A 26,203-nucleotide genomic window follows, 5' to 3' on the forward strand; every position below is an offset into this window, starting at 1 on the left:
AAGGGGTATCTGTGCACGTGGCTGGGAGGAGCAATGGTGGAGACACCACAGGCGGAACCAGGGGATGACAGACAGAGCCAAAAGAGAGCTGTAGAACCAAAGAGACCGGATAAAACACTCAAGGTCCTGGAGACCACAGCGGATCCACACACGGTTATAAATTATTTAGAAAAAAAGTTACCTGGTTGCCTTAAAATTCAGAGTTCATTGAAATTAAAATTTTGAGTTAATACAATGAACATTTTGTGAGATTCGACAACCTTTATTAAAATATTATTTAAAGATTTTGTAAGCATATTGGGTAATTGTGTGTGTTTTATTTCTGATAATGCAGTGAAACATGCCAAATAGTGCTATTTTCATGATTGATCAATTTTTTTATGTGGTTCAGATACAATAATATTTTTAGTTTCTATTTATTAAACAAATTTCCTTCATTGTATCAACTCAAATTTTTAATTTCAATTAACTCAAAATTTTAAGGCAACCAGGTTACTTACTTTTTTAAGTTAAACCAACAAAAACCATCAATAATTTTTTTACAGTGCCAGGGTGCAGGTGAACCGAGGAGGAGCCAGAGCAAAGGAGCCCACTGGAGCTGAAGGGGTGGAGGGCTGAGATGCAGACAAAGGCCTGGAAGTCCGTGGCGAAGGCAGGGCTGGAGGATGAGGAAGCCCAATGGACCCATAAGACTATGGTCCTAGGTGGACCTGAGGAAGAAGGAAGCAAAAGTGGAGCTGCACTTCAACGGGCTGTGGTGGAGTGACATGGTTAGAGGTTTGAGGTGGAGCTAGATGGTCGACACCTGGGCAGAGATGGCCACCTAGCCAGCAAGTCGAAGGTCTGAAGGGAGCCCATGGAGACATGCCCGAAGAACTGGATGGAACTGTGGGTGGGTAAAGATCTACTTCACTCTCCCCGATCCACACTGATGTAATAACCACTCAACAAATTAGTGGAATGTCCCCGAGGACTGTCTCCAGACAGGCACACTTTGATCTGTTGATTTAGACCTAAAAAAACACACAGAGGCTGATGTCATTGCATAAAGGGGAACAAATTAATAAACCTCTGTGTGTGCGCCTCGAGGGACAGATCCCCCTGGGAAAAGAGGAGAATCTGAACTTCTTAGCAACTGCATAAACAACCTATAAACCGCCCATGCACCCCAGAATCATGGTCACGACTTATGTGTGAGCAATAGTTCTCTTTATATATTATAATAGTTCGTTGTCAGAAATGTGGCCTCGAGTAATAATTCATGAACATTTACAATAAGAAGTTCAGACTAATGCAACATAGATGAGCTAACATGCATTTGTTTGTATGCATGTATAGTTTTCAACTTTTTAAAACAGATTGTTCTAGTTTAGGACAGAGCTTTGTTAGAGAGAGAAAGGGGAGTAAGACTGAAACGAAACAGAGTGAAGAGAAGACAGGAAAGACAAGAAAAAAGATTGAGCTGGAAGAGAAGCTGAGAGGGAAGAAAGAGTTGGATGCAGGGGGTGGGCAGAAGGAAAAGAGGGGAAACATAAGGAGGGGGGGATCGGATGACTTAATCAGTGCACGCTGCCACTCTAAATACACTCCACCCTCTCTCTCTCTCTCTCTCTCTCTCTCTCTCTCTCTCTCTCTCTCTCTCTCTCTCTCTCTCTCTCTCTCTCTCTCTCTCTCTCTCTCTCTCTCTCTCTCTCTCTCTCTCTCTCTCTCTCTCTCATTCCAACCAACACACCGGTATACAGTGATTGAATCTGTGTCAGTATGAAGTCAGATCCCCTCCCTTTCCCCCTTCACTACAGCAACCTTCATATCCAGCCCATGTACGTGTGTGTGCGGCTCTCGCAACCATTCCTCCCAGACATTCCACAGCAGATGAAGGATTGACTTCAGAAACAGAAAAAGTCAGAGGAATATTATTTGGATCTGAGCACTTTTGAAACTTTTTTCAACTTTAGATCAAAACGTCAGTGCTTTTCTTCTTTCAGACATTCAGACACTTCTGTTGAGAAACAGCATCAGTACATAAGCTCTGCTTCTGAAACATCCAATTCATTTTGGGATTTGGACTTTGATCAGGGACTAAACAACCCCAAAAAACAAAAGAGTGAGTACAAATCTAACAATAGTGAAATGTTTGATGAGACCGGCATCAGGTGCAGTGCGTTGTCTTTTTTTGTGTACTTTGATGGCTGACAGGAATGGGATTGATGGGGGCTTTCCAGAGAGATGGATGACTTAATCATGTTCTAGTTTGACATGTGGGACAAATGGGATTTTAGTGGACATTCTGACCATAATTACCAAACGGACATTGAAATATGACTTTGCACATCCTCCAAAGTGACTATTGTAATGTAGTAGGAAAGAGGTAGGTACTTCATCATGCTTGACCTCAGCTTCTGTAAAGTGTCGCTGTGTCACACGTAGCTCTTGGGTGGAAATTAATAGGAAGATTTTCCTAGAAAACACTTGGAGGAAACAAGAAACATGCGTGTTTGTGGTTTTAACAAACTGAGGTACAAGCTGAAATAATTTTATTAGTAGTAGTCAACAATATGCCACGGTGCTTATGGACGGTGAAATATAAAGAGGTACGGGTGTACACTAGTTTTAGTTATAATGATAATAACCCTGAATATTATCCATCAAAAGTCAAACATCTGAAATGTACTGAAAAACAATGGAAAAAGCAGACAGAAGGTTTTAATTCTTTATGCTCTTTACAGTTGGCTCATAATGAATGAATTTGATGACCAAAAAAAATAGCAAGAGGAAGATTGGATATAAAAAACATTAAATCAAATGGCATATTATTATATAATATAACTAAATGATACACCATTTTTTATATTGATGAAGTGCTTAACTTTATAAGTGAACAATGTAAATTATGTATATAGGCTCAAACAACAACACAACAGCCTGTGCAAAAAAGGAGAAAAAGTATACCATAATGAAAGATTTCTTTGTTTAAATGACTCAGCCTCAGTGCCAGAAAGCCTCTTTGATGTCATTTGTAATCTGTGTGAAGCGTGTCTGAAACCATATGGAGAGGCAGTGTTAATCATATCATCTGAAGACAATCAAGTTCAATGGGCTTGTATTATTTTAACGTTTTCCATTTCCACGTTTTCCAATGTCTTTATGTTTCTACCTTTTCTGCTAAATGTTCTTTGTTGTGGAAAGGTTTGCAAGTTTGATCTATATGAAGTGTTCTATGCCAAATGTGTTACATCTCAGATATGAGCATCTGGAGATTATATTGCAGTCAGATCCATTTACTAAACATTCATTGTGGGAGGCCCTCATCTCTCCCTCTTCACCTTTTCCCCTTTTCCCCCTTTTCCAAAACCCCTTTTCCTCTCCTGAGCATGCACACACTCCCATTCTTGAATATGTGGTGCATGGGGACTCTCCATAGGTGTAATGATTGTTGAAGGATATAACCATAATTTATTTAGGATTTTTATGATTTACAAATTGTAAAGCTGCTTTAAAACGATTTGTATTGTAAAAAGCGCTATAAATAAAGGTGACTTGACACTAACCCTAACCCTAAACCTACTCATTAAAGAAAACTTTCTGCATTTCTACATAAAATAATAATAAAAAAAATCTGTATGATTTATAAGCTTGTCAACAAGAAGTCCCCATGAGTCAAGTTGAATTCACCATTGGGATAGAAAAACATGAACACACGCACACGCACACGCACACGCACACGCACACGCACACGCACACGCACACACACACACACACACACACACACACACACACACACACACACACACACACACACACACACACACACACACACACACACACACACACGTGCACACAGTCAAGGGATATGTTGCTTGCCTCAAATCCTACATCTACAACTATTGAGGGTTTGAAACTAACAGTGAAAGAAAAAGAAAATAGAAAAGAGTCCAAAGAAAAGATTAAGGCAAGGGGAGAATAGGGGGGAAAGGGGAACACTTGGGGGGTAGGGGGACATGAGGTTGAATTTCAGAAAGCACCATGTTCAAATTTTCCTCAGATAAAATAAATTACTGTAAATCCATTGTACTGCAAACTAAAAACAGAATTATAGTAGTTGTTTGATATCAGACTAGCATTTCACAGCATTTTCTTAACACATTTCTGTGTTTATTGTGTTTCTCTCCTGTTTCAGATCATTTGGTCTGGAAAACAGAGCCCAACAAGAGCTTTGGGAGACAGCATGACTAATACACACCCACTAACACATCATGTCATGCTTTTGTTGTTGCAGCTGGGACGTCCTAATATGATGTTTGAGAAAAAGAGAGAGAATTTATATTTGTAATTAAAGATATTATAGAATTTATTCTGTATGTTGCTTTTTTAAACAAGCCACATTCTGAAAAATGCAATCTAAGGTTTATTCATGTTGATTTCTTGGGGTTCTTTTAAATACTATTTATACGGACCTACAATTGTTTTATCTGGGAAGTGAAATCAAAAATCTTGATTTCATGCATCCAATCACAATGGATTTTTTTTTAATTCAATGGAATTTAAAATGTAAATTTATCTTGAGGTTATACCATTTAATATCATTAAAGAAAATGTTTCAAATATAAAAAATATAAACCCTGCTTCACAGGTCAGAGTTCGTCTTTTCCTGTTAGGCTGTAAAAGCCCTGTGACCTCTACAATGGCAGACGTCCTGCTCAGTACCAACAGTCTACAAGTGCCAGGTAACATTTCATTTAAATTATTCTGTGGGATATGATAGTAAAATGAAAAAAAATCATACTGTAGAATATCCTAAGGAAACTATAATAGTTCTATAAAAGTACTTTTGCAGCATACGACCAGAATTTATCTACAGCAGATTTGGAGTCCAAAATGTAAAGCTGATTTAAAACCTGTGACCATCCACACATTTCCACTGGAATTATGCTGTAATTCCTTTCTATGCCATCAACAATACTGGACCGGGGTGTGACCCTCTCTTATCTACGCTCTGCACTCTTGAGAATATCTGTACATGTCGATAACATTCCTGTCATACTCTTGAGTGAATTCCACCCATGTATGAGTGCGCGCTCGTTTGAAGGCATATTAGAGTGACCTTTCTGGAAGGGGTCAATCCATGTTGATCCTTGTCCACTTGCCATGGAATTAATTTTGACCTGGAAAATGTCACACTTACACTTTTGGTCGTGTTTTGAATTATGGAATGTTCGGAATTCTGCTCCTGAAATTCTAGTGTTGCCACAGATATGAGGCACCAAAAAAGCACCAAGTGTTAATGCTGAGTGTACATGATGATGGTGTTGAAGAGAACACTTCATGTTAACTCCTGTGTTAGATAAGGATAGAAAACAGCTTTCTGCGTATGTATGTATATATATATATATATATATATATATATATATATATATATATATATATATATATATATATATATACATACTCACCTAAAGGATTATTAGGAATACCTGTTTAATTTCTCATTAATGCAATTATCTAATCAACCTATCACATGGCAGTTGCTTCAATGCATTTAGGGGTGTGGTCCTGGCCAAGACAATCTCCTGAACTCCAAACTGAATGTCAGAATGGAAAAAGAAAGGTGATTTAAGCAATTTTGAGCATGGTATGGTTGTTGGTGCCAGACAGGCTGCTCTGAGTATTTCACAATCTGGGCAGTTCCTGGGATTTTCACGCACAACCATGTCCAGGGTTTACAAAAAATGGTGTGAAAAGGGAAAAACATCCAGTATGCGTCAGTCCTGTGGGCGAAAATGCCTTGTTGATGCGAGAGGTCAGAGGAGAATGGGAAGACTGATTCAAGCTGATAGAAGAGCAACTTTGACTCAAATAACCACTCATTACAACCGAGGTATGCAAATAAGCATTTGTGAAAACACAACACACATAACCTTGAGGCGGATGGGCTACAACAGCAGCAGACCCCACCGGGTACCACTCATCTCCACTAAAAATAGGAAAAAGAGGCTACAATTTGCACAGCTCACTAAAATTGGACAGTTGAAGACTCGAAAAATGTTGCCTGGTCTAATGAGTCTCGATTTCTGCTGAGACATTCAGATGGTAGAGTCAGAATTTGTGAACATAATGAGAGCATGGATTCATCATGCCTTGTTACCACTGTGCAGGCTGGTGGTGGTGGTGTAATGGTGTGGGGGATGTTTTCTTGGCATACTTTAGGCCCCTTAGTGCCAATTGGGCATTGTTTAAAGGCCACGGCCTACCTGAACATTGTTTCTGATATATACATATTTCAGACCTGGAAATAATTGCCCGGGTTTTAAAATCTATCATATATTTTCTAAATACATGTTGATGATCTTATTGTAAATGATTCGTGTTTCATTTTTATGTACGTTTGGATTTATATCAGATGTAATGTACATGTATGATCGGTTGCACATTATTTTACAGTATGTGTACTTATCCAAGAAAGTACTGTTACATATCGCTCTGGTTCTGTTTTTTTTTTTTTTTTGTGCATTTGTCACCGCCACTTGTTTGTCACCATGGTTACCCTGGTTAGTCTTGTTCTGTTCAGCTGTGTTAAATTAATCTTCATCTATAATAACTGTGTCCTTCATTTATTCAGTCATTTGTGTTTGTATTTAAGTTCCTCTTGTTCATTCACTCCTTGTCTGGTCACGGTTATATCTAGCAGTTACGTAAAGCCGGCATTGTTAACCATTATATACGTTGTGTTTGTACCTGCCTGAAAGTGGAACCCTTCTTTAGTAAACTTCATTTGAGCAATGTCATTTCCTCTTGCATTCCTGCCTGAGCTAACTGTAACACATACTAGGTAATATCCTATATGGGTAACGCTATTTTATAGTGTCCTTGTTACATCTTTAACAGTTATTACCTAGTTATTACCTTGTTATTGCAATTGTTATAATAAGTACATATTTACATGGCGAACAGGACTGCCGCTATTTCTGTTTCAGTGTAGCTTTAAATACTTCTGAAAGAAGGTTAGTATGTATTTTTTTTATATAAAGGTATAAGATAATTCAGCATATAAGGTGCTAATGAATCTAAAATGATCCAGGCTGCAGTATTTTTCAAACAAAACCATCCATTGGAAAGTGTGATGTCACCAAACACATGCCAATTGGGCTTAAAAGCTCAAACAACCAATTTGGAAATTTCCAGAAATTCCTGAATTTCTCAGCCACTCTATTTTTTTACATACAGAAAGTCCTGATCTTATTTTTCCATTTCAATGCATGATCAACTCATTTAAATATTAATAGGATTTCTCCATTTATCCCTCATTCTTTCTCTTTTATCTTGTCTTCTTCAGGTGAAGACAGATCAGCCTCTACATCTCCATCTGGTTCTCCATCTCCTTCCAGAAATGAGTGCAGTATCACTCCTCTTACTCCCTCCCCATCTCCGGTAAGATCATGATAGAAGGAGTGCTCCACTCTCTTTAGCACTTTATACAAAAAAACCTGAATTGAATTCCAAAATCCGATGCTTCAAACGACAGAAATGTTGAAAGAGGATGTGGTACCACCAGGAATATGCAATTATGCTTCTTTACTTAGCACTCAGTCAGTTGGTTTAAAACAGCACTATCATTAGCTAATCCTCCAGTCAAAGTGCACTGCAATCTGTGGTAGCACAAAAATGTTTTGTTCGAAAGCAGACTTACTCCTGTATCACTCAAAGGTGACGTGTCAGTTTTGCATCATTAGTGTCACAAAAGGAAATTGCAAATATCAATGTCAATGTGTCTCAAACACTCAACCTTTCTGCCATTGGTTGGACAAACACAAAGTCCCACCTCAGACTCACGCCATTGGTTGAGCCAATGACCCTGTCCCAAATGGCCCAAATGTGTTTATGAATTCCATTGTGCTGCTTTTCCAAAGTTTTTGATGTTTTGGACCATTGGGTTCACGTCTAAAAACATTCTAAAAACTTAGCGTGAAAAGAAGTTTAACTTAAAAAAACATCTAGACCTTGGCTGCGTCCAAAACCTGGAAAATGCTGTCTTCAGAGGACACATTTGAAGGCAGGAAGGCATCAAGCTCGTCCGAATCTAATGTTTACAATCAATCAATCAATCAACTTTATTTATATAGCGCTTTTACAATCACGATTGTGTCAAAGCAGCTTCACAGTGTCAAACAGGGTAATATTGCGACAAAATTAGATTTGGCTGTACAGCCGTACTGGAGAAAACAGTGATGTTATCAGCTTATTTTAATTTATCATATAGCGACAATGTTGGCAGATCAGTATTATAGTTTATAGAATTAAATAAGACCTAATTCATATATTTTATTTGTATAATAAGTTGAATAACTTTAATCATATTTTTAGTGTCCCCAACTGAGCAAGCCAAGCCAAAGGCGACAGTGGCAAGGAACCAAAACTCCATCGGGGCATGATGGAGAAAAATAAACCTTGGGAGAAACCAGACTCAGTCGGGGTGCCAGTTCTCCTCTGGCCTATTAACACACCGTGTAAGATTATTATTCTGGCAACCTTACAGGTCGGAAATCATATTAGATCGGATTATTCAAAATTTTCAGGGTATCACGGAAGAGACAGATTTATTTAGGATGGGGCGTCAATTACACAAGAGTATGAATACATGAAAGATCGGAATTATTGCGCCGAAGACGGGTTTTGAGCATGTCGTGCCAGTGAGGCAAATTCGGAGGAGACACCACTTTACTTCACTTCCTGTCTCCTGAGACCTTCATCTGATCGATTTCTGAAGGCAGCATACATGTATCCTTCGCTGCCTTTGATATCCCACAATCCTGTGCTTTCCATTCAGTGACAGTTGAGCTGGGGAAAAAAGATGGCGTCCAGAAGTTGCTTTTGTGGGTCAGTTTGTGTGTAAATGTTAGCCTGACAAGCCAGACCCACATCAAGATGTTTGGTCTGGAAACTCACCATAGACAGGGCTCAGTCCGAGGGGCGGGATAAACGGTTGTCTTTCAAACTCCCTCTGCACGCGATAGGATAGCGGTACACCAACCGGAGCAACGACGGTGAAGGGGAGCTCGCTGACTGATTAAACATTCGCCGTATCCGGTCGGCTAAACTCAGAACACATCTTCCCTTTTTAAGAATGACTTCAGTGCTCTTTGTTCTTTTCTCAGAGGAAAGCTTAACTCCAAGTCTTCCGGAGGCGCGGGCAGAGCTGATTCGAAAGACCGCCGCCGTTCGCCAGTTTCTGTGTTTACTAGAAGACTGTGTTACTAGAAGCACGCAAACGCAACTCGGCCGTCGTCATTATGGCCGCGCCCGCCAACTCTATAGCCTACCTACACAATGTGATTGGGCCGTCCAGATTCTGAGGAATACAGCTCAGATAGGAATTGAGAGTTGCTAGACCACACTTGCGGGCAAATTAAATTTGCTGCCGCTAGGGTGCGTCTAGATTTCTAGGCTATGTAAATGTACTTTTTTTACCGACATATTACACTTCTGATATCATTTCTAGTGAGAAATCACTACTGTAGTAATTAAATATGTGTTTAGTTCTCACCAAAGCTCTCTCTTTTTTTGCTGCAGATCATTAAACTGTTACACTGCCTTAGACATCTGTCAGAAATTAGTTTTGTGAGGTCCCTTCGTGCACAAAACGTTGCCTGTAGAGTCATTGTCTGATGAGGCAGCGAGGCAAAGAGTCAGGTTTTCAGACACAGCCCTTGTGTTTTTACTGTTGTGCTTCTCGCATATTTGAACACAATATCACATTCTGTGTGAATACCCACTTATTTCTTTCCTTCCGCTGCTCTACCCTTCTTGTGTATTTTGATGCAAACATGCGCTGAACATGCATTAAGTACAACACATTCAACATTTAGTACTATGTAATAAACTTGCTTAGTTTAGCTATTGCATCCACCTAAAAGTTCACACTACTCAGTATTCAGTTAATTTTAAAAGTTTTTCTTTAGTAGATCCAACTATTACTTTTTACAGTGTAGATGTACATGTTTGACCATTGTACCTCTTTGCTCAAAACACAGCATTCTAAATGCTTCTCTAAACCTTGCTTGTTTCACTGCCCTGAGTCTCAAGTTTTTAAACACAAACACATATTTTCATAAATCACCATAAGCTGAAAGGGATACATGATACACTCCCCTCTGGGGTGTTTGGTCAATGTAACACTCAGGTCAGGGAAATGATCTAGAGATAAGAGAAGATAGGGTGAAGGTGGAGTCAGTTACTCTCCGTACCAGGGAGAACTTATTTTGCAAATTCACCCCTCTGAAAAAAAAAAAAAAATGACCACGGCAATAGATTTTTTATTTTATTTTTTTATTTTATCTCTTTATAGAGGACAGAAGTGAGACCACGTGTGGCTCGTCCATTTTCTGTGGTGGTTGCTATAGATTTTGGCACCACCTCCAGTGGCTATGCCTTCAGTTTCACAGAAGATCCGGAGACCATTCACATGATGAGGTATTTATGACATCTGCACAAAATTGTCTCTAACCTGAGGTCATTGTGAGTTTTATAACTCCCCCACCCATTTCTTACGCTATTTCCCCTTGTTTCTCTGACAGACGGTGGGAGGGTGGCGACCCTGGTGTAGCCAATCAGAAGAGTCCAACCTGTCTGCTGTTGACCCCTGAACTCCGGTTTCACAGTTTTGGCTTTGCAGCCCGAGACAGCTACCACGACCTTGACCCAGAGGAGGCCAGGCATTGGCTCTACTTTGACAAATTCAAAATGAAAATCCACAGCACCAGTGTAAACAGAACATTTACTTGTTATTGACTGTGGTTTTTTTTTTTTTTTTTACAGTAGAATTTATTTAGGTAAAGTAAGTGCTCAGGTTAGGGTCATCAAACATTGTAGATAAGGTATCACAACACTGTCTAAAAAGAGGAAGCTAGATCTACTGGCTGTCTGCAGCAAAGCATAAGGAGGGAGTATTATTTATGATCACCTGTGTCAGCATTTCTGCAGCAGTCTTTCTTGGTTTTCTGTAGGATCTCACTATGGAGACTGAGCTGGTGTCAGTTAGTGGAAGAAGAGTTCGGGCCATTGAGGTCTTTGCTCATGCCTTGAGATTCTTCAGAGAACATGCTTTAAAGGTGAACACTCACACACACACACACACACACACACACACACACATGCACCGATGCACGCACGCAAGCACGCACACACGCACGCACACACGCACAGAGTAGAACAAAGACTTTCAGCAGATTAAGGATTTGTATTAAAACCTAAAGAGTACTTATGAAAACAAACTTAACTAATCAGTGAGTAATGTCAAATTTAGGCCTAAGATTTGTTAGGTTATCAATAATTACTGAATGATATTAATCTCATTAATAACTATCAAATAATTATGACAATTTATAAAGAATGAGCAATTCATTACTAATCACAACATTAACGTGTCTAAGACATAATCAGTCATTTTGCTCCAAATATTGTCATAAAATGTATCAATAATTACTCAAGTGTTACCCAGTGACCCTTCAAGAGCTACTAGTGATCTGGATCATTATTTTAAAGTGCAGGGGAAAAAAGGAGAAAGAGAAGGAGGCTAATCTCTTTCAGTAATTATTGATTACCTAGTAGAGAAACTCAGTCCTAAATTTGATGTTACTTACTGATTAGTTAAAGCTTGCTTCCTTAGGTTAAAGGTGCACTTTGTTGTATTTTTGCAGTAAAACATCCAAAAGCCACTAGGCCAGTGTTGTATAATTTGTTCAGTTGAGGTCTTACAATATCCCAACATTTTCCAAATATTTGTAAATTGTGAGAAAATTGCTATTTTAACCATGGAGCCGGGACATCGGAGGCAGTCGCCTGTCAATTGTGTCATATCTGCGTTACCCTCAGTTTCCGGTTGTGGCAGAAACGCTTTACTCTTAGCAGTGGGAACAAGTGTCACAGCAGCCGCTGAGCGAACGCACAGAGTAACGTCATAACATCATTTTAAACACACTTAAATGTATCTAAAACAGAGCTGCGTTACCTCATACTCTTGACCAGAATAGTGGAAATAGCGCCGGTGACTGTGTCCCCTCATAATAAAATTCCCACTGCTCACGAGGCGTGTTTTGTTCAGTTGTTCCAGCGGCCTTGCTCAGCTTCACAACACTCTGTCCTCCTCTGCTTCATACTACAGTAACGTTGATACATGAACATGATTTCTGCCCAAGTCCTATCCCGACTCTTTCCCACCGGCTGTGAGCTGAAGACCACATGTCCCAAGATTCTGAACTCAAACTTGGCATCATTAAACTATGCCTTTGTTTTGAATAGGCGCCCTCTAGCGGACGGAAAAATTACATAGTGCAGCTTTAAGGTTGTTTCCTTATTAGTTACAGTTGTAAACTAACAGTAAAGCTGAAGTGTTAATGTAGTACTACTCATTTGTCTTGCATTATTCTCGTATAGTTACCTATTAATGATGGAACATTATTCTAAAGTGTATCAAAAATGATATATTAAATTCAGCTCTGAGACCAGTCCAGTTTCCATACTGGTATGGATTCCAGCATACCCATGGACGTGGTTTAATTATATAATTTCTGTATTTTATCATAAAAATATATCATTTCTTTGTACTTATTTTTGACTTACTTATGTCAAATTGAATTACTTATGTCAAATGTACTTATATTTGACTTACTAACTATTTGAACATTTAATATGTGCAACACATTTTCCAGTGTTGTTATTGTTTATTATTTTCTGATTTAGACAGTTGTTGCTTATTTTAGTTGAGCAATATAAATCTGCATCTAGGGCCAGACTGAACATGAACCACCAGTGTAATGGAGAGTAGTGGTGGGCTGTGGCTTTGGTCCCAATCTTTTAGGACGTACTTTTCTTTTACTCAAACAAGAACACATCCAGTCTCTGTGAACAGTGGGGGTCGGGGGAGGTGGAGGTGGAGGTTCTGGGCCAATCTGTAGTCAGTCTTGGCTGGACCCAAACCTTCTTCCTCCTGCTTCCTGGAGCCCCTGAAGGCTTGTGGGAAAACACTAACATGGAGATTTCTACCAAACCTCCGGCCATGCATCCTGGGGATCATGAGTTCGGCACATCCCGGTACATTTTAGAGCGGAGCGGAAATAAGGGATATCAATAATTAATAGAAGTATGAAAATGTTATCTATGGAATGCAGTTTAGATAAGAGTAGGAAAATGTGTAATGTGTGTGTGTGTGTGTGTGTGTGTGTGTGTGTGCCTTACAGGAGGTGAAGGACCAGTCCTCCTCTGTGCTGGAAAGTAATGAAGTACGATGGGTCATCACTGTTCCTGCAGTGTGGCGGCAGCCAGCCAAGCAGTTCATGCGAGAAGCTGCGTATTTGGTAATGTAGCATAACTGATCCGAGACCAGTTTTCACTTCTTATATGAAAAATCACACATATTCAAATCCACACACTTTTTCTTTCTTTCTTTCTTTCTTTCTTTCTTTCTTTCTTTCTTTCTTTCTTTCTTTCTTTCTTTCTTTCTTTCTTTCTTTCTTTCTCTTTCTCTTTCTCTTTCTCTTTCTCTTTTTCTTTCTCTTTCTCTTTCTCTTTCTCTTTTTCTTCCTCTTCCTCTTTCTCTTTCTTCTCTCTTTTTCTTTCTTCTCTCATGCACACATACACAAATGCACATTGAATGTGATGTCCTTCAGCCCCCCATTGCAGTTCAGGAAATGTGCGTATATGAAAAGGAATGCAATAGTTACTGCACACAGTAAATGGGAATATTGAAAGACTTTTGTATGAGTGGAGAGAAATAGTGTGCCAAGAGGGGACTATAACCTGATATTCATTATATGTGTGTGTGTGTGTGTCTGCCTGTGTGAAATGTACAGTATTGCAGACTTTTACATTTCCCTATAATCAAAACACTACAGAACAACACTTTTACAACAAAAAAGTGCAGATAACACAAAGACATTGATTCAATCACTACCAGCTGCTCTACACTCTCAGAAAAAAGGTACAAAAGCTGTCACTGGGGCAAGACCTTTTCAAAAGGTACACTTTTGTACTTAAAGGGTGCATATTGGTACCTTAAAAATATATATTAGTACCTTAAAATAACAAAAGTGTATGTTTGAAAAGGTAACACCAGTAACACCTTTTTATCTGAGAGTTTAAGACCACTGAAATCCCATCGCAGTTATATCCAAACAAGCCAGCAACTCTACATATTAAATAGGCCTTACTAGAGGTAAGGCAGGTTGAGGTTAATTTCCTCTTTACAATGTCACAGAGGTTAAACAATGCAAGAGACCAGCACACAAACACAGGAAACCACGCCTGTCCCAGCCAAGCAAGGGGGAATGAGGCAGCCCACTACCTCCCATATAACTCCATGACGACCAATGGGGCAGTGTACTAATACTGTACTTCCACAATGTACTGAAACCTTCTTTCCAATTCTTCTGGTGACCATGCTACCAGTGCTTAGCCTGACAAGCCAGACCCACATCAAGATGTTTGGTCTGGAAACTCACCATTGACAGGGCTCATTTCCAGGGGCGGAATAAACGGTTGTCTTTCAAACTCCCTCTGCACGCGATAGGATAGCGCTACACCAACCAGAGCAACGAAGGTGAAGCGGAGCTCGTTGATGATTAAACATTCGCCGTATCCGGTCGGCAAAACTCAGAACACATCTTCCCTTTTTAAGAATGACTTCAGTGCCGTTCTTTGTTCTTTTCTCAGAGAAAAGCTTAACTCCAAGTCTTACAGAGTCGCGGTCAGAGCAGATTTGAAAGACCGCTGTTCGCCAGCCTCTGTGTTTACTAGAAGCACGCAAGCACAACTCTGCCGTCATTATGTTAAGCCCCACCCACTGACTCTATACACGATGTGATTGGCCTGACCAAAGTTTGGTTTTTACAGCTCAGACGTGTATTTTACAGATTAGATTTTCTGCCGCTAGGGTGCGTCTAGATTTCTAGGCTGTGCTGGGTAAACATGTATGAAAACAGTAAACAATATATTATTTTGTAGTAACACTTGATGTTTTTAAATATTATGTTTAAATTATTTTTTCTGAAGAAAATATGAGGTTGTTGCTATGTTCTAAGAGATCTTAATAAATTGTTAACTAAATTACTTGCTAAAGTGTTCTAGGTGGTTGCTAAGGCATTGATAGAACCCAATGAGCCATACAGTTTAACAGCACTGGTACTTTTTAGTTTGAATTTCTTCAGACCAGGGCCGGCCCAGACGTGTTGGTATAGGCAAGATTTAAATAGCACACCCCTCAAGCGAACCCACCAGTTTTACTAATTTCAAAACTAATACTGGCAACATAATGAATGCATTATGCTGATGTATTATAATCATGTCTTGATGCAGGCAGTGTTTAAATTAGTCCAACATAACATGTTAACTAATTGCTTTTTCAATTACTTTTAGTATTTATCTTTAAAATCACTAAAATCTGCCAGTTAATCTCAATCTTACAAAGGTCTTTTATAATTAGTGAAGCTGTCTATAGCACAGATGATCTCTTATTTACAGTGTATCTACACTTAATTTGTATAATGAGAGGATTTGTGAGCATGCAGAACTGTCAGCACTGAACAAAAACTGCCATTTTGAGCGGTGAGTAGATTCTGACTAGTCTTTTGATTGGTCGTTATGTTCAAGAGATCAACAAGACATGTCTGTGATTGGCTTCATTGCTCAACACTGCAAAACATACGATGCACTGTGAATAGAAACCCTTTGATGATATCCAAAGCGCAAATACAGAGCACCTAACCCTAACCCTGTTTGTCAAATATTGATATTATCAAAAGTTTCACCAGTATGATATTATTACAGTATCAACGGTGTGCTCTCGCTAGGGTGCTTCACCCAGTCATTTTGCAGCCCAGGTAATGTAGCCTATATCACCTAGGCCATGCAGGACGACCCTGCTCCATACAAAATTTCAATCTGGGCAATTAGTGGTGAGGTGGGGTGTCATAGTGGTGATTTTTCAGTCACTCTTTTGGCAGGTTACTTTGTTACTTATGCTAGTAGGTGGGAACAAGTGCCTTTATGAGTGAATTATTCATTTGATCACTGATTAATTTAAAACATTAATTCATTCATTCATTCTGAAACTATAAAATTATAGTTATATCTACATGAGAGAGTAATTGAATTGTTCACTCAACAAATAACAAATTAATTTAAAACATAGATTCCTTCAGGAATGAGACAAGTGGCTGTCTATACAAGTGTCATAGAAATACAAAATGAATTGATTTGTTCAAAACTCATTTCTAATTCATTTAGAAACTAAACACCACTCTGTGTGTTATTTAAAAAAAACTGTTGATTAGTGTAAATTAGTAAAGTTCCTAAACTTAATTTAGAGAGCAGCAAGCCCATCCAATCTTCCAATCAACAGCCAACAGCTAGAGTATATAGGCAGCTGCTTACCTCTCTTCAGTCTCAGCTGTTCCAGCATCCCACCACCTCCCCAAACCCCACCTTTATCTTTGGTTCCTTTCCCTATATAATCATATCCTATATGTAGTCACTGTTGGTGGTATATCAGAGCTTGAGTTGAAGCTTCTTCATTAAGCCCCTTATCAGTGGACAGCAAGCCAAATAAGTTTAACCTAATATCTTAAGGGGGGGGGGCACTCAATTTCAGTCAATCTGATGTCAATCTTGAGTACCTATAGAGTAGTATTGCATCCTTCATATCTCCGAAAAGTCTTTAGTTTTATTATATTTATAAAAGAAATATAGGCTGTACCGAGTCTTTCTCGAAAAAAACGAGCGGCTGGAGGCGTATCGTGTGGGCGGAGCTAAAGAATGACGAGCGCGCACAAAGCGGTGACGTCCTCAAGCGTGGAGAAGAAAACGCTACCCTAATAAACCATGGCTATCAATCAGATTCAACTAATACAGATATGATCCAGAATCAGATCCGGAGGCTGCAATAAATTGAACAGGAGAAGCAACAACAGCAGGACGTCCGTCTCTGTGGTTTGTACTGTATTTAGTGGCCTGTCAATATTTGTGTGGGTTTACTCGCAGTTTATGAGGACATGATTCCGTTTATGGACTATTGTATGCGACTAAACCTTCGCCGTAGCAAGCAAAACGGTTTTGCACATCAGACTAGTGTAACATTATACATAGAACAACAATGGAGTAACCGTTAGCGCATTTGAATGACAAAGCACGCTTTTTGAGAACGTCCCCTAGGTTTATGTTTGGGTGGTTTTACAATAAACAAACTGACACCTATAGTGGTCAGCTAAACAAATGTATTTAAACACACACCATAGATCACATTGATAAATTAACTAACGTTATACACAATCGTGTTGTTTACTGATGTTTACTTACGCGACGATAGCCAACAACACAGACATTTGAAGCAGTTTTACTCACCGCCTGCTTCCAAAGCACAACCGTGAACCTTTATGGCTGGGACCGCTCCGTCAAAAACACACTTCTTTGGTAACTGTTGATTTCGTGAAGTCCTGTGACAGCAGTGACCATGGAGATCCTCCACTTTTACGACACGATTAAAGCGTGATGCTGTGAAGCTTCTCATCGTTTGTGCATTCAAATCGGTACAAATGCAGCGCTGCCTTTCCGGAATGCTGTGCGGACGCATTAAAGTCGCTTGATGTCACCCATAGGAATAAAGTGGAGCGCGGCGCCACAGAAGTGTTGCTCAGCCGAGTGGATCTGCACCTTAGAGCAGTGTTTATGGGCGTGCATTTGCTCTCTCGCTCTGGTCACGCGCGCACCCTACCGGGAGAAGTCGCTCTGTCGACGTCAAGCGGACCCATACTCGGAAAAAACTCTCCGAAACTTGTGAAATCCGGAAGGAGTATTTTTAAAACAGAAATACTCCATCAAACGTCCAACTTAGTTTTTGAAACTTTGTCTATGTTTAGGATGGGAATCCAAGTCTTTAACAGCGTAAAAAGCTCAGTATGCATGAAACAGCATTTCACCCCCCCTTTAAGATTATTTGGGCAAACAAACTTGTTAATCAATATTAACTCTGTAATTAAAGCTGATGTTGTTTATCTTATTGTAGGCAGGTTTGGTGACTCCAGATTCTCCTGAACAGCTCCTCATAGCTCTTGAACCAGAGGCTGCATCCATCTACTGCAGGAAGCTCCGTCTACACCAGGTCATTGATCTCAGCCAACGACCAGTAAACAATGGTTTAGATGTAGATGGCTCCCGTCCTTTCGATTCCAGTTTCAGGCAGGGTAAGAAAAGTTTTTTTTTCTTTTTTCTTTTTCTAAACCAATTAGCATTATACAATATCACTCGCTCTTAGATTGACCCTGGGAAGGAGTCCAAATCTCTTGCTTTGAGTGTATCACATTTCTGTATAAACATTAAATGGGAACCATGTTTAAAGCATGGGGAATACAGGACTGTCTTTCATCCTTTGAAATTAGAGCACTGTTTTTGTTTTGTGTGGGTATGTGCGGGTTTATGCACGGAGAACAGTTAGATCGGGGTCAGATTGATCCAGAACCAAGTGGGTCTTGGTAACTATGAGAGCATGTGGTTTGGGTTAAGGCAGAAAGAACTAGATGACATTTTCTCGAAGGTTAGAGTGTCCCGAAAAAAACGCTTTGAAAGATTGACAATGGTTTTGTTATCAGTGCTTAAAAAATATATAAAATGGGGCTCTTTTACAAACACTCTTTTCACATTTGTATACAATAAAAAATAAAGCACTGTAGACATAATCATTCATTCCTGTTGTTACACTCAAACTAAATATACTTACACTTATACTTACTTATACACACACATTTCACATTATAATTGGAACAAGGTGCTATGGACCATGAGCTCACCCTCCTCTGGACTGCTTACACTAGATTCCCTGGATGATTGCTTTTGTTCTTTCATTCTTTCTTGCATTTTTTTTGTTGCATGCTTATTCAAAGTGTATGTTCTAAAATGCAATCTCCCGAAACATGTTTTGTAATTGGATAATGCTCATGTACACACAGAAATCAAGGGACACAAACAAACACTTCAGCAGCTGCAAACACAGCTTCAGCACTTTTACGTTCCAAGGGGATTTTCTTTATATTTACACTACAGGTCTGTGTTTTTTTCTTTCTTTATGAACGTGACAAACTTTCCTGGCAACCTTGTGGCATGTCTTGTTTTTGGCTGTGTTTGAAATTTGTTTTAATACGTTTTACGCATTGATTTTGTTACTCGTCGCATACTTAGACTTCCAATCTTAGAACTATTTACTTACCTTAAAATGATAATATAAATGTTCATTACTTGACAATTGTGACAATGACAATTATGTCATGCATTGTACATATACTGTTTATAATAATAAATAAACTAATGAAACCAGCGAGTGTGAGGAGTCTGTTTTAAAACTAGTCCAAATAATTTAGTTCATCATTCTGTCCTCTTATCTATATTAAGACCATGTACACATTACTCACAACTCTCTCTCTGTTCTACCAAACCACATGGGTTTTAGAGTAAATTAAGTTAAAATCAGTTTATTTTTCCTTTTCCCTCTTTGTCTTGTCTAAATGTTATTTCATGGGTTCCAGATTGTCCCCAAAGTGTAGTTAAGTTTCTCTTATTTTCTGTGTGCTTGCTGCAAGCTCTGTGAATGTTCATCAGGATGTCTGTGTTCACAGACTGTACCTGAAAAGAAAGAAAATATCTGAAGTAATGCATTCCAGAGTTCCTCTGGAAATAAGGCATCCAGTATAGTAACCCTTAGTAACCCCTGAAAGTTAAGCAGAGATCATTCTTAGTTTAGCGGGTCATTATTCACTAAAAGCACCCACTATAAAACTGCAGCCATGAAACAAGCTGGTTTTATTAGGCATAAGAGCAAGACTTTTTTGTGCTACAAATTGTGCTCACATCTTGAATTTCATGTTTTACAAATGAAAGCTTCAGGTTCATTAAACCAGGGTCTGTTTAGAAAGCTGCCTTGTTATTAATCCAGGTATCTGCAATCTCTTCCTCTCTCTGTGAGTTTTATTGATTGTAATGTGATAAGGATTTGGTTAATGCTGCCCATGTGTGAGTGATTCATAGATTAAAGGAAGCTAATGTATCTTTCAGCCCGTGAGCAGCTCCGCAGAGCCAGGCATAGCCGAACTTTTCTGGTGGAGAGTGGTACTGGAGAACTGTGGTCTGAGATGCAGACAGGTAAGAGGTTGAGAGAGACACAGCTATAAAACTGAGGATATAGATATACTTCTATTGTTGTAAAGTTATAATGGCTGCAGTAAATGAAATGGCAATAGCGGCAAACAATTGAAAAATTGTCTTCCTCAGAAAGACAATGTATACAGTATTGTTGTCTGTAAGCCATATAGAGTGCACACACTCTAAAATATTAAAAATGAAGATGCTTTAATACATGAATTTGTGATTATTTTATCATAATACAAGTAACTACAAATAGGTAACAATATTTTCCAGGGTAATAATTTCACTACTTTTAATAATTGCACTACTTTTCCTATCTTAAAACATGATTTCCCCTAGCCACACTTTCTTTTTCCTTATGCACATATAATATTGTTTATATGACTGTAATTGCTGTGCATATGTGTTAGAGACCCTCATTAAGAAGCAGTCATTGGTATGTTATTACTGGCTGCACAGTCTGAGCGCATGGCTGCAGTGTGTGTGCGTGCAGTTCTCTCTGCATGACTGGCACAATGACAAGGTGCAGGGTCAAAATAATCAGATCTTTAGCTCCAGATGTTTCCTGGAGAGAGAGAGAGAGAAAGAGAGAGAGAGAGAGAGAGAGAGAGAGAGAGAGAGAGAGAGAGAGAGAGAGAGAGAGAGAGAGAGAGAGAGAGAGGGGGGGGAGATCGAAAAGGAGAATTTATTACGATCTAACTCCACAGATCTCCTTCAATTTCTCATAGTCTCTTGCACTTCTTAAAGGGTTAGTTTACCCAAAAATGAAAATTCTGTCATCATTTACTCTCCCTTAAGTTGTTTCAAACCTGCATGAATTTCTTTCTTCTTCTGAACACAAAGGAAGATATTTGGAAGAATGTTTGTATATAAGTAGATTTTGTGCCTCATTGATAATAGGGGGAAAAATACTATGGTAGTCACTGGGGCTCAAAATCTGCTTATATACAAACATTCTTCCAAATATCTTCCTTTGTGTTCAGCGGAAGAAAGAAATTCATACAGGTTTGGAACAACTTGAGGGAGAGTAAATAATGACAGAATTTTCATTTTTGGGTGAACTAACCCTTTAATAGTGCACACATGCTTATAGATTTACAAAGAGGAGGCCATTTTCCATGAAACTGAGTTATTACCCCACTGTAAACAAACAAGAAACACACTTTCCTGTATAGTTAACTAAAGTCAACTGGCAGGAGACATTTTTTTTTTATTATCTCAGATTGTATCATACATGTCTGAAGGCTGTTTGGTAGAAGATCTTCCTGAATGCAGCAGGTCTGAGAGAGAAGAACGTGTTAGTGTTGTTACTTCAAAAATCTGGTAACAATTATTAAGCAGGTAATGCGACAGACTCAAGGCCAAGATTAAACAACCATTTGTATTCTCAAAGGTGATCGGTACATCGTGGCAGACTGTGGCGGTGGGACGGTGGATCTGACGGTACATCAGATTGAGCAGCCACAGGGCACTCTGAAGGAGCTTTACAAAGCCTCAGGTTAGTTGAGGACCAAAGCCAACTCCTTCATCACACTTACAACTACTCCCTGTCCGGTATGATCTTCATTTTAAAGATCGAAATACTAGAGTGAAATGACGGGGCATTGCTGAAGTGAACGGTCATGATTGATTTAATAAGTCTCAAATGCCAACTTAAACCCATGCTGTTCTCCTCCGATTCCACACATTAAGGTGATTTAGTGTCGAATCTATGGAAGTTTTTGCTATGAGTGGGGGTTTGGCAAAAATACACATGAAGGGTTCTCAGCAGCAGGGTAGGAGGGAGACGGGTCCAATCCTGCACCTGGAGGGCAACCTTCCAGCAGAAGGCAAATTGCATCTGGAGTTGAGGAGGAGGCAGGGCAATTGTGTATCATAATGAAGCCATCAGGAATGCACTTGGCGAAGGGACCCATGAAAGACCTCGTAATTTCATCATTATTTTTACATGGAATGTAACCAAAACAATGCAAGGTAGTGACAACATGAATGTCTTATTATTGCTATTAATATGATACAAATAGATGTACATTAATAATATAGTTTTTTAAATATGCTTTATACGTGTGGGTGTTGCTGATCTGCTCTTAACTTTATAAGCTTAAGTTAAGCATTAAACACATTTGTTTTTAGCTTAATATGAAATGCATTATGAACGTGTGTTATATATCACAACAAAACAAAACAACGTGAATTATTCTGTTTATACGTTAACTCCAACTCTTTAATCATATCTAGATTTAAAATTAACACGAGGACTTGTCACCCTGGGTCACATGACCATAAATAATTACATGACTTCCTTGAAGTGACCATTACATGTTCCCTTCACTAACGCGTTCTCTTCTATTAAGAACAGGGTTCTTTGTGAAGGAAAGTCCTACAAATTGGCATTCCCTTCCCAAAGTACCCTAGCCTAGAAATCTAGACGCACCCTAGCAGCAGCAAATCTCATCAGCAAATATAATTGCGGCAGCAAATCTAATCTGCCGCGAGTGTCGTCTAGCAACTCTCAATACATGTCTGAGCTGTAAAAACCAAACTCTGGTCAAGCCAATCCCAGTGTATAGAGTCGGTGGGTGGGGCTTAACATAATGATGGCAGAGTTGCGCTTGTGTTCTTCTAGTAAACACAGAAGCTGGCGACCGGTGGCCTGTCGAATCAGCTTTTACCACGACTCTGGAAGACTTGGAGTTAAGCTTTTATCTGAGAAAAGAACAAAGAATGGCACTGAAGTCATTCTTAAAAAGGGAAGGTGTTCTGAGTTTTGCCGACCGGATACGGAGAAAGTTTAATCTATCAATGATCTCCGCTTTACCTTCGTTGCTCTGGATGGTTGTAGCGCTATCCAATTGCGTGCAGAGGGAGTTTGAAAGACAACCGTTTATCCACCCCTCAGATTAAGCCCTGTCAATGGTGAGTTTCCAGACCAAACATCTTGATGTAAGTCTGGCTTTTCAGGCAAAAAGTACCCTTCAAAGGTGCAAAAACGGCATTTGGGATTTGCCCAGAACTTTCCCCCAGCCCTGATTAAACACACCTGAACAATGGTGTGTTGGAGCTAATGCTGCCTTCACGTGCTCTCAGAATTATCGTAAATACAAGTTTTTCTAGGTAAAATTGCACATGAACGCCCTCACATTTTGAAACTCGAATGCAATGATCTTGTAATCACAACTTCAGAAGTCGGAATTATCGTGAAGGCAGTATAATACCTGCATGAAAATAGTCCGCCAAGATCAGGGTTGTACACCCCTAGTTTAGGAAAGAGGGAGTGTTAGGCTTAGCGGTCTGGCGTTGGGGTTCAAACTAAATTCTTATCAACTTATCTTTTTTTTCTATTATATTTCAATTTGTAATGGCAGCTAGTGTCTCTGTATTAAGTGTAAGGACTTAAATGTTTTTCCAAAACTAACAAATCCAGGAGCACATAATGTTTATCACTAGTTGGAATGGAATCAAAGCTGGACAATCTTGATTGTTTACTTTGGCCATTGCCATCATTTCACTCCAATCCTGACAAAGATCTGATGCTGAAGGTCGTCTTGAATTATCACGGTTATTTCAAAGGATTTCTTTTGGGGACTGAAGAAGAATGAGGTGAGCATGCAAATCGAGTGGCATGTAACCTAAACCAAATTGGTGCATATATGTGTTTCTCTTTCAGGGGGTCCTTATGGAGCAGTTGGGGTGGATCTTGCCTTTGAGGCCATGTTGTGCCAAATCTTTGGGGCTGACTTCATTGAGAGTTTTAAAGCGAAACGTCCAGCAGCTTGGGTAGACCTCACAATTGCATTTGAAGCCCGTAAGCGCACAGCCGCCCCTGGCCGGGCAAACTCGTTAAACATCTTACTGCCCTTTTCTTTCATTGACTTCTACAAACGACACCGGGGGCAGAGTGTGGAGACTGCCCTGCGCAAAAGCAAGTAAGTCTGATTGAGAGCTTTATTTGCTCAAGTATGTCTTTGAAAGTGAGTATTGGTGTTTTAACTTTGTGTAATGTTTCTGTCAGTATGAATTTTATAAAGTGGTCCTCTCAAGGTATGCTGAGATTCTCTGCAGAGGCCATGAATGAGCTTTTTCAACCAACCATCAACAACATCATAAAACATATTGGTAAGAGACGTGCCTCAAACAAACACTAAGCAAATGATTGGTATTTAACTTTCTGATATATTCTCGATTTCTCTCACCCTACTAGAGAACCTGATGCAGAAGGAAGAAGTAAAGGGTGTGCGTTTTCTCTTCTTGGTTGGAGGATTCGCAGAGTCGCCCATGCTTCAACGTGCAGCCCAAAATGCACTAGGGCGGAACTGCCGTATCATAATTCCACATGATGTAGGTCTAACCATCCTGAAGGGTGCAGTCCTGTTTGGACTAGACCCCACAGTTGTCCGTGTACGCCGTTGCCCGTTAACTTACGGTGTTGGGGTTTTGAACCGCTTTGTGGAAGGTCGACACCCTCGTGACAAGCTTCTCATCAAAGATGGCCGAGAATGGTGCACTGATATCCTGGACCGCTTTGTAAGTGTTGATCAATCAGTAGCATTGGGTGAGGTGGTGAGGCGGAGCTACACTCCAGCAAGAATAGGACAAAGGAAAATCATAATCAACATATACTGCAGCGACACTGATGATATAACCTACATTACTGACCCCGGGGTGAGGAAGTGCGGTGCCATCACGCTAGACCTGCTTGAGACAGGGGCAGCGACAGATAATGCTGCTGAGAACAATAAAGGATCCACATTTGAACGCAGGGAGATTCGCACAACCATGCAGTTTGGAGACACTGAGATTAAAGTCACAGCTGTTGATGTGGCAACCGGCCGACTGGTGCGAGCATCAATTGATTTCCTGTCCAACTGATCCTACTATGCTGTTTCTGGAGAGAACTGGAATTCATAGAATGCGAGGGACATTTAACGACAGCTAATGTCATCAAAAATAGCAACAGCAGTAACAGGGAAAACAACAGCTTTGAGTTTCAACATCTGGATACTTAATAATTGCAGATGTACAAACGGGAAGGCTGAATGATAAACTGGAATGTTTTTGGCATTCTGTTTCATTGTGCAAAGCACCAGCTATGAGGAGTGTCTACGTGTACTGTAAGCTTTGGATAAGTCTAATTATGAGTACATTTAAGTTAGGCTATGTTAAGAGCAACAATTTTAATTATACCTTAAATTAGTAAAAAATAAAAATAAATAAAAAATAATTAAGGGAAATGCATTTACAGGAATCATCATACATTACATTTCTGTACATGCATTTCCTGTCAAACAGAGGAAGTACTTCCAATTGTTACTGCTTGTGGTGTTTACCAGCATGCGGTAAACTAACATCATATTCTTTGCAGACACTTAGTATTTAAATTGAATTATTAAATAAATCCACTTAATTTACATTTTTGTAAACGTATACTCTACAACTAAATTTTAAACTGGTAATAAGACAGACCTTGTGTTTATAAATTATGGTTGTGCCACCTGGAGGGGAGAAGAGAAAGTAGTCATTTGGAATAATGTTACAGAGCTGGTTAACAGTTGAAGTTAATTTTTTCCTTCCTAGGTACAATTTTGAACTGCGATTTGTAAAAAAAATCTAAAATTCTGCCTGGTTGTAATTATAGTTTCACTTATTGCTTCATTTAGTTTCTTCCTGCACAATTAAAATAGCTAAAGCCAAGAAACACTACCTCTAGAGATTTAAGCCTGACATTTTTGTTTTGTTTGATATGTGCCTGCAATAAACTTAACATTTAAACAATAACATTTATCACTGACATTGGAATATTCTTTAATCTGTTATGTAAAAGCAATGTTGTAGGCTTTTCAGTAAGGGTAAGACAACCAAAGGAATTGTATTTTTTTAATTTCAGAAACCCATTTCAAAGATGCTATATTTTCTATTAAATATGCTGGACATTAGTTTGACATAACAGAATCAAGCTAGTGGTTAAATCCCACAACACAATGTCAGAATAGTCCTAAAATGTTGACTTAAGTTTGATACTATGAAACTT

The 26,203-nt window shown here is 39.3% G+C and overlaps 1 protein-coding gene across 2 annotated transcripts; it reads left to right on the top strand.

The window, feature by feature from the left end:
- The first annotated feature begins 1,770 nt into the window (after window positions 1–1,770).
- Window positions 1,771–26,186, top strand: hspa12b (heat shock protein 12B). 2 transcript variants are annotated; one of them, XM_067434306.1, is made up of 14 exons: window positions 1,814–1,901; window positions 1,986–2,104; window positions 4,631–4,724; window positions 7,331–7,425; window positions 10,340–10,464; window positions 10,569–10,755; window positions 10,998–11,102; window positions 13,230–13,346; window positions 18,047–18,224; window positions 20,086–20,172; window positions 21,569–21,673; window positions 23,843–24,101; window positions 24,188–24,291; window positions 24,377–26,186. In XM_067434306.1, exons 3-14 carry the CDS (start codon window positions 4,682–4,684, stop codon window positions 25,042–25,044), a joined length of 2,073 nt encoding a protein of 690 aa, XP_067290407.1. In that variant the 5' UTR covers window positions 1,814–1,901; window positions 1,986–2,104; window positions 4,631–4,681; the 3' UTR covers window positions 25,045–26,186. The 2 variants fall into 2 exon arrangements, with proteins under 2 accessions (XP_067290361.1, XP_067290407.1); XM_067434260.1 differs by having other exon boundaries at window positions 1,771–2,104.
- The last annotated feature ends 17 nt before the right edge of the window (window positions 26,187–26,203 follow it).

This window comes from Pseudorasbora parva, chromosome 1 (genome assembly GCF_024679245.1).
Source record: "Pseudorasbora parva isolate DD20220531a chromosome 1, ASM2467924v1, whole genome shotgun sequence".
Classification (NCBI taxonomy): domain Eukaryota; kingdom Metazoa; phylum Chordata; class Actinopteri; order Cypriniformes; family Gobionidae; genus Pseudorasbora; species Pseudorasbora parva.

Bases quoted from the DNA above. Each gene is read 5' to 3' on its own strand.
- hspa12b (XM_067434260.1), top strand. From the start codon at position 4,682: ATGGCAGACGTCCTGCTCAGTACCAACAGTCTACAAGTGCCAG. The intron at 7,426-10,339 runs GTAAGATCATGA...ATCTCTTTATAG, and splicing joins TTACTCCCTCCCCATCTCCG to AGGACAGAAGTGAGACCACG. The intron at 13,347-18,046 runs GTAATGTAGCAT...ATCTTATTGTAG, and splicing joins TGCGAGAAGCTGCGTATTTG to GCAGGTTTGGTGACTCCAGA.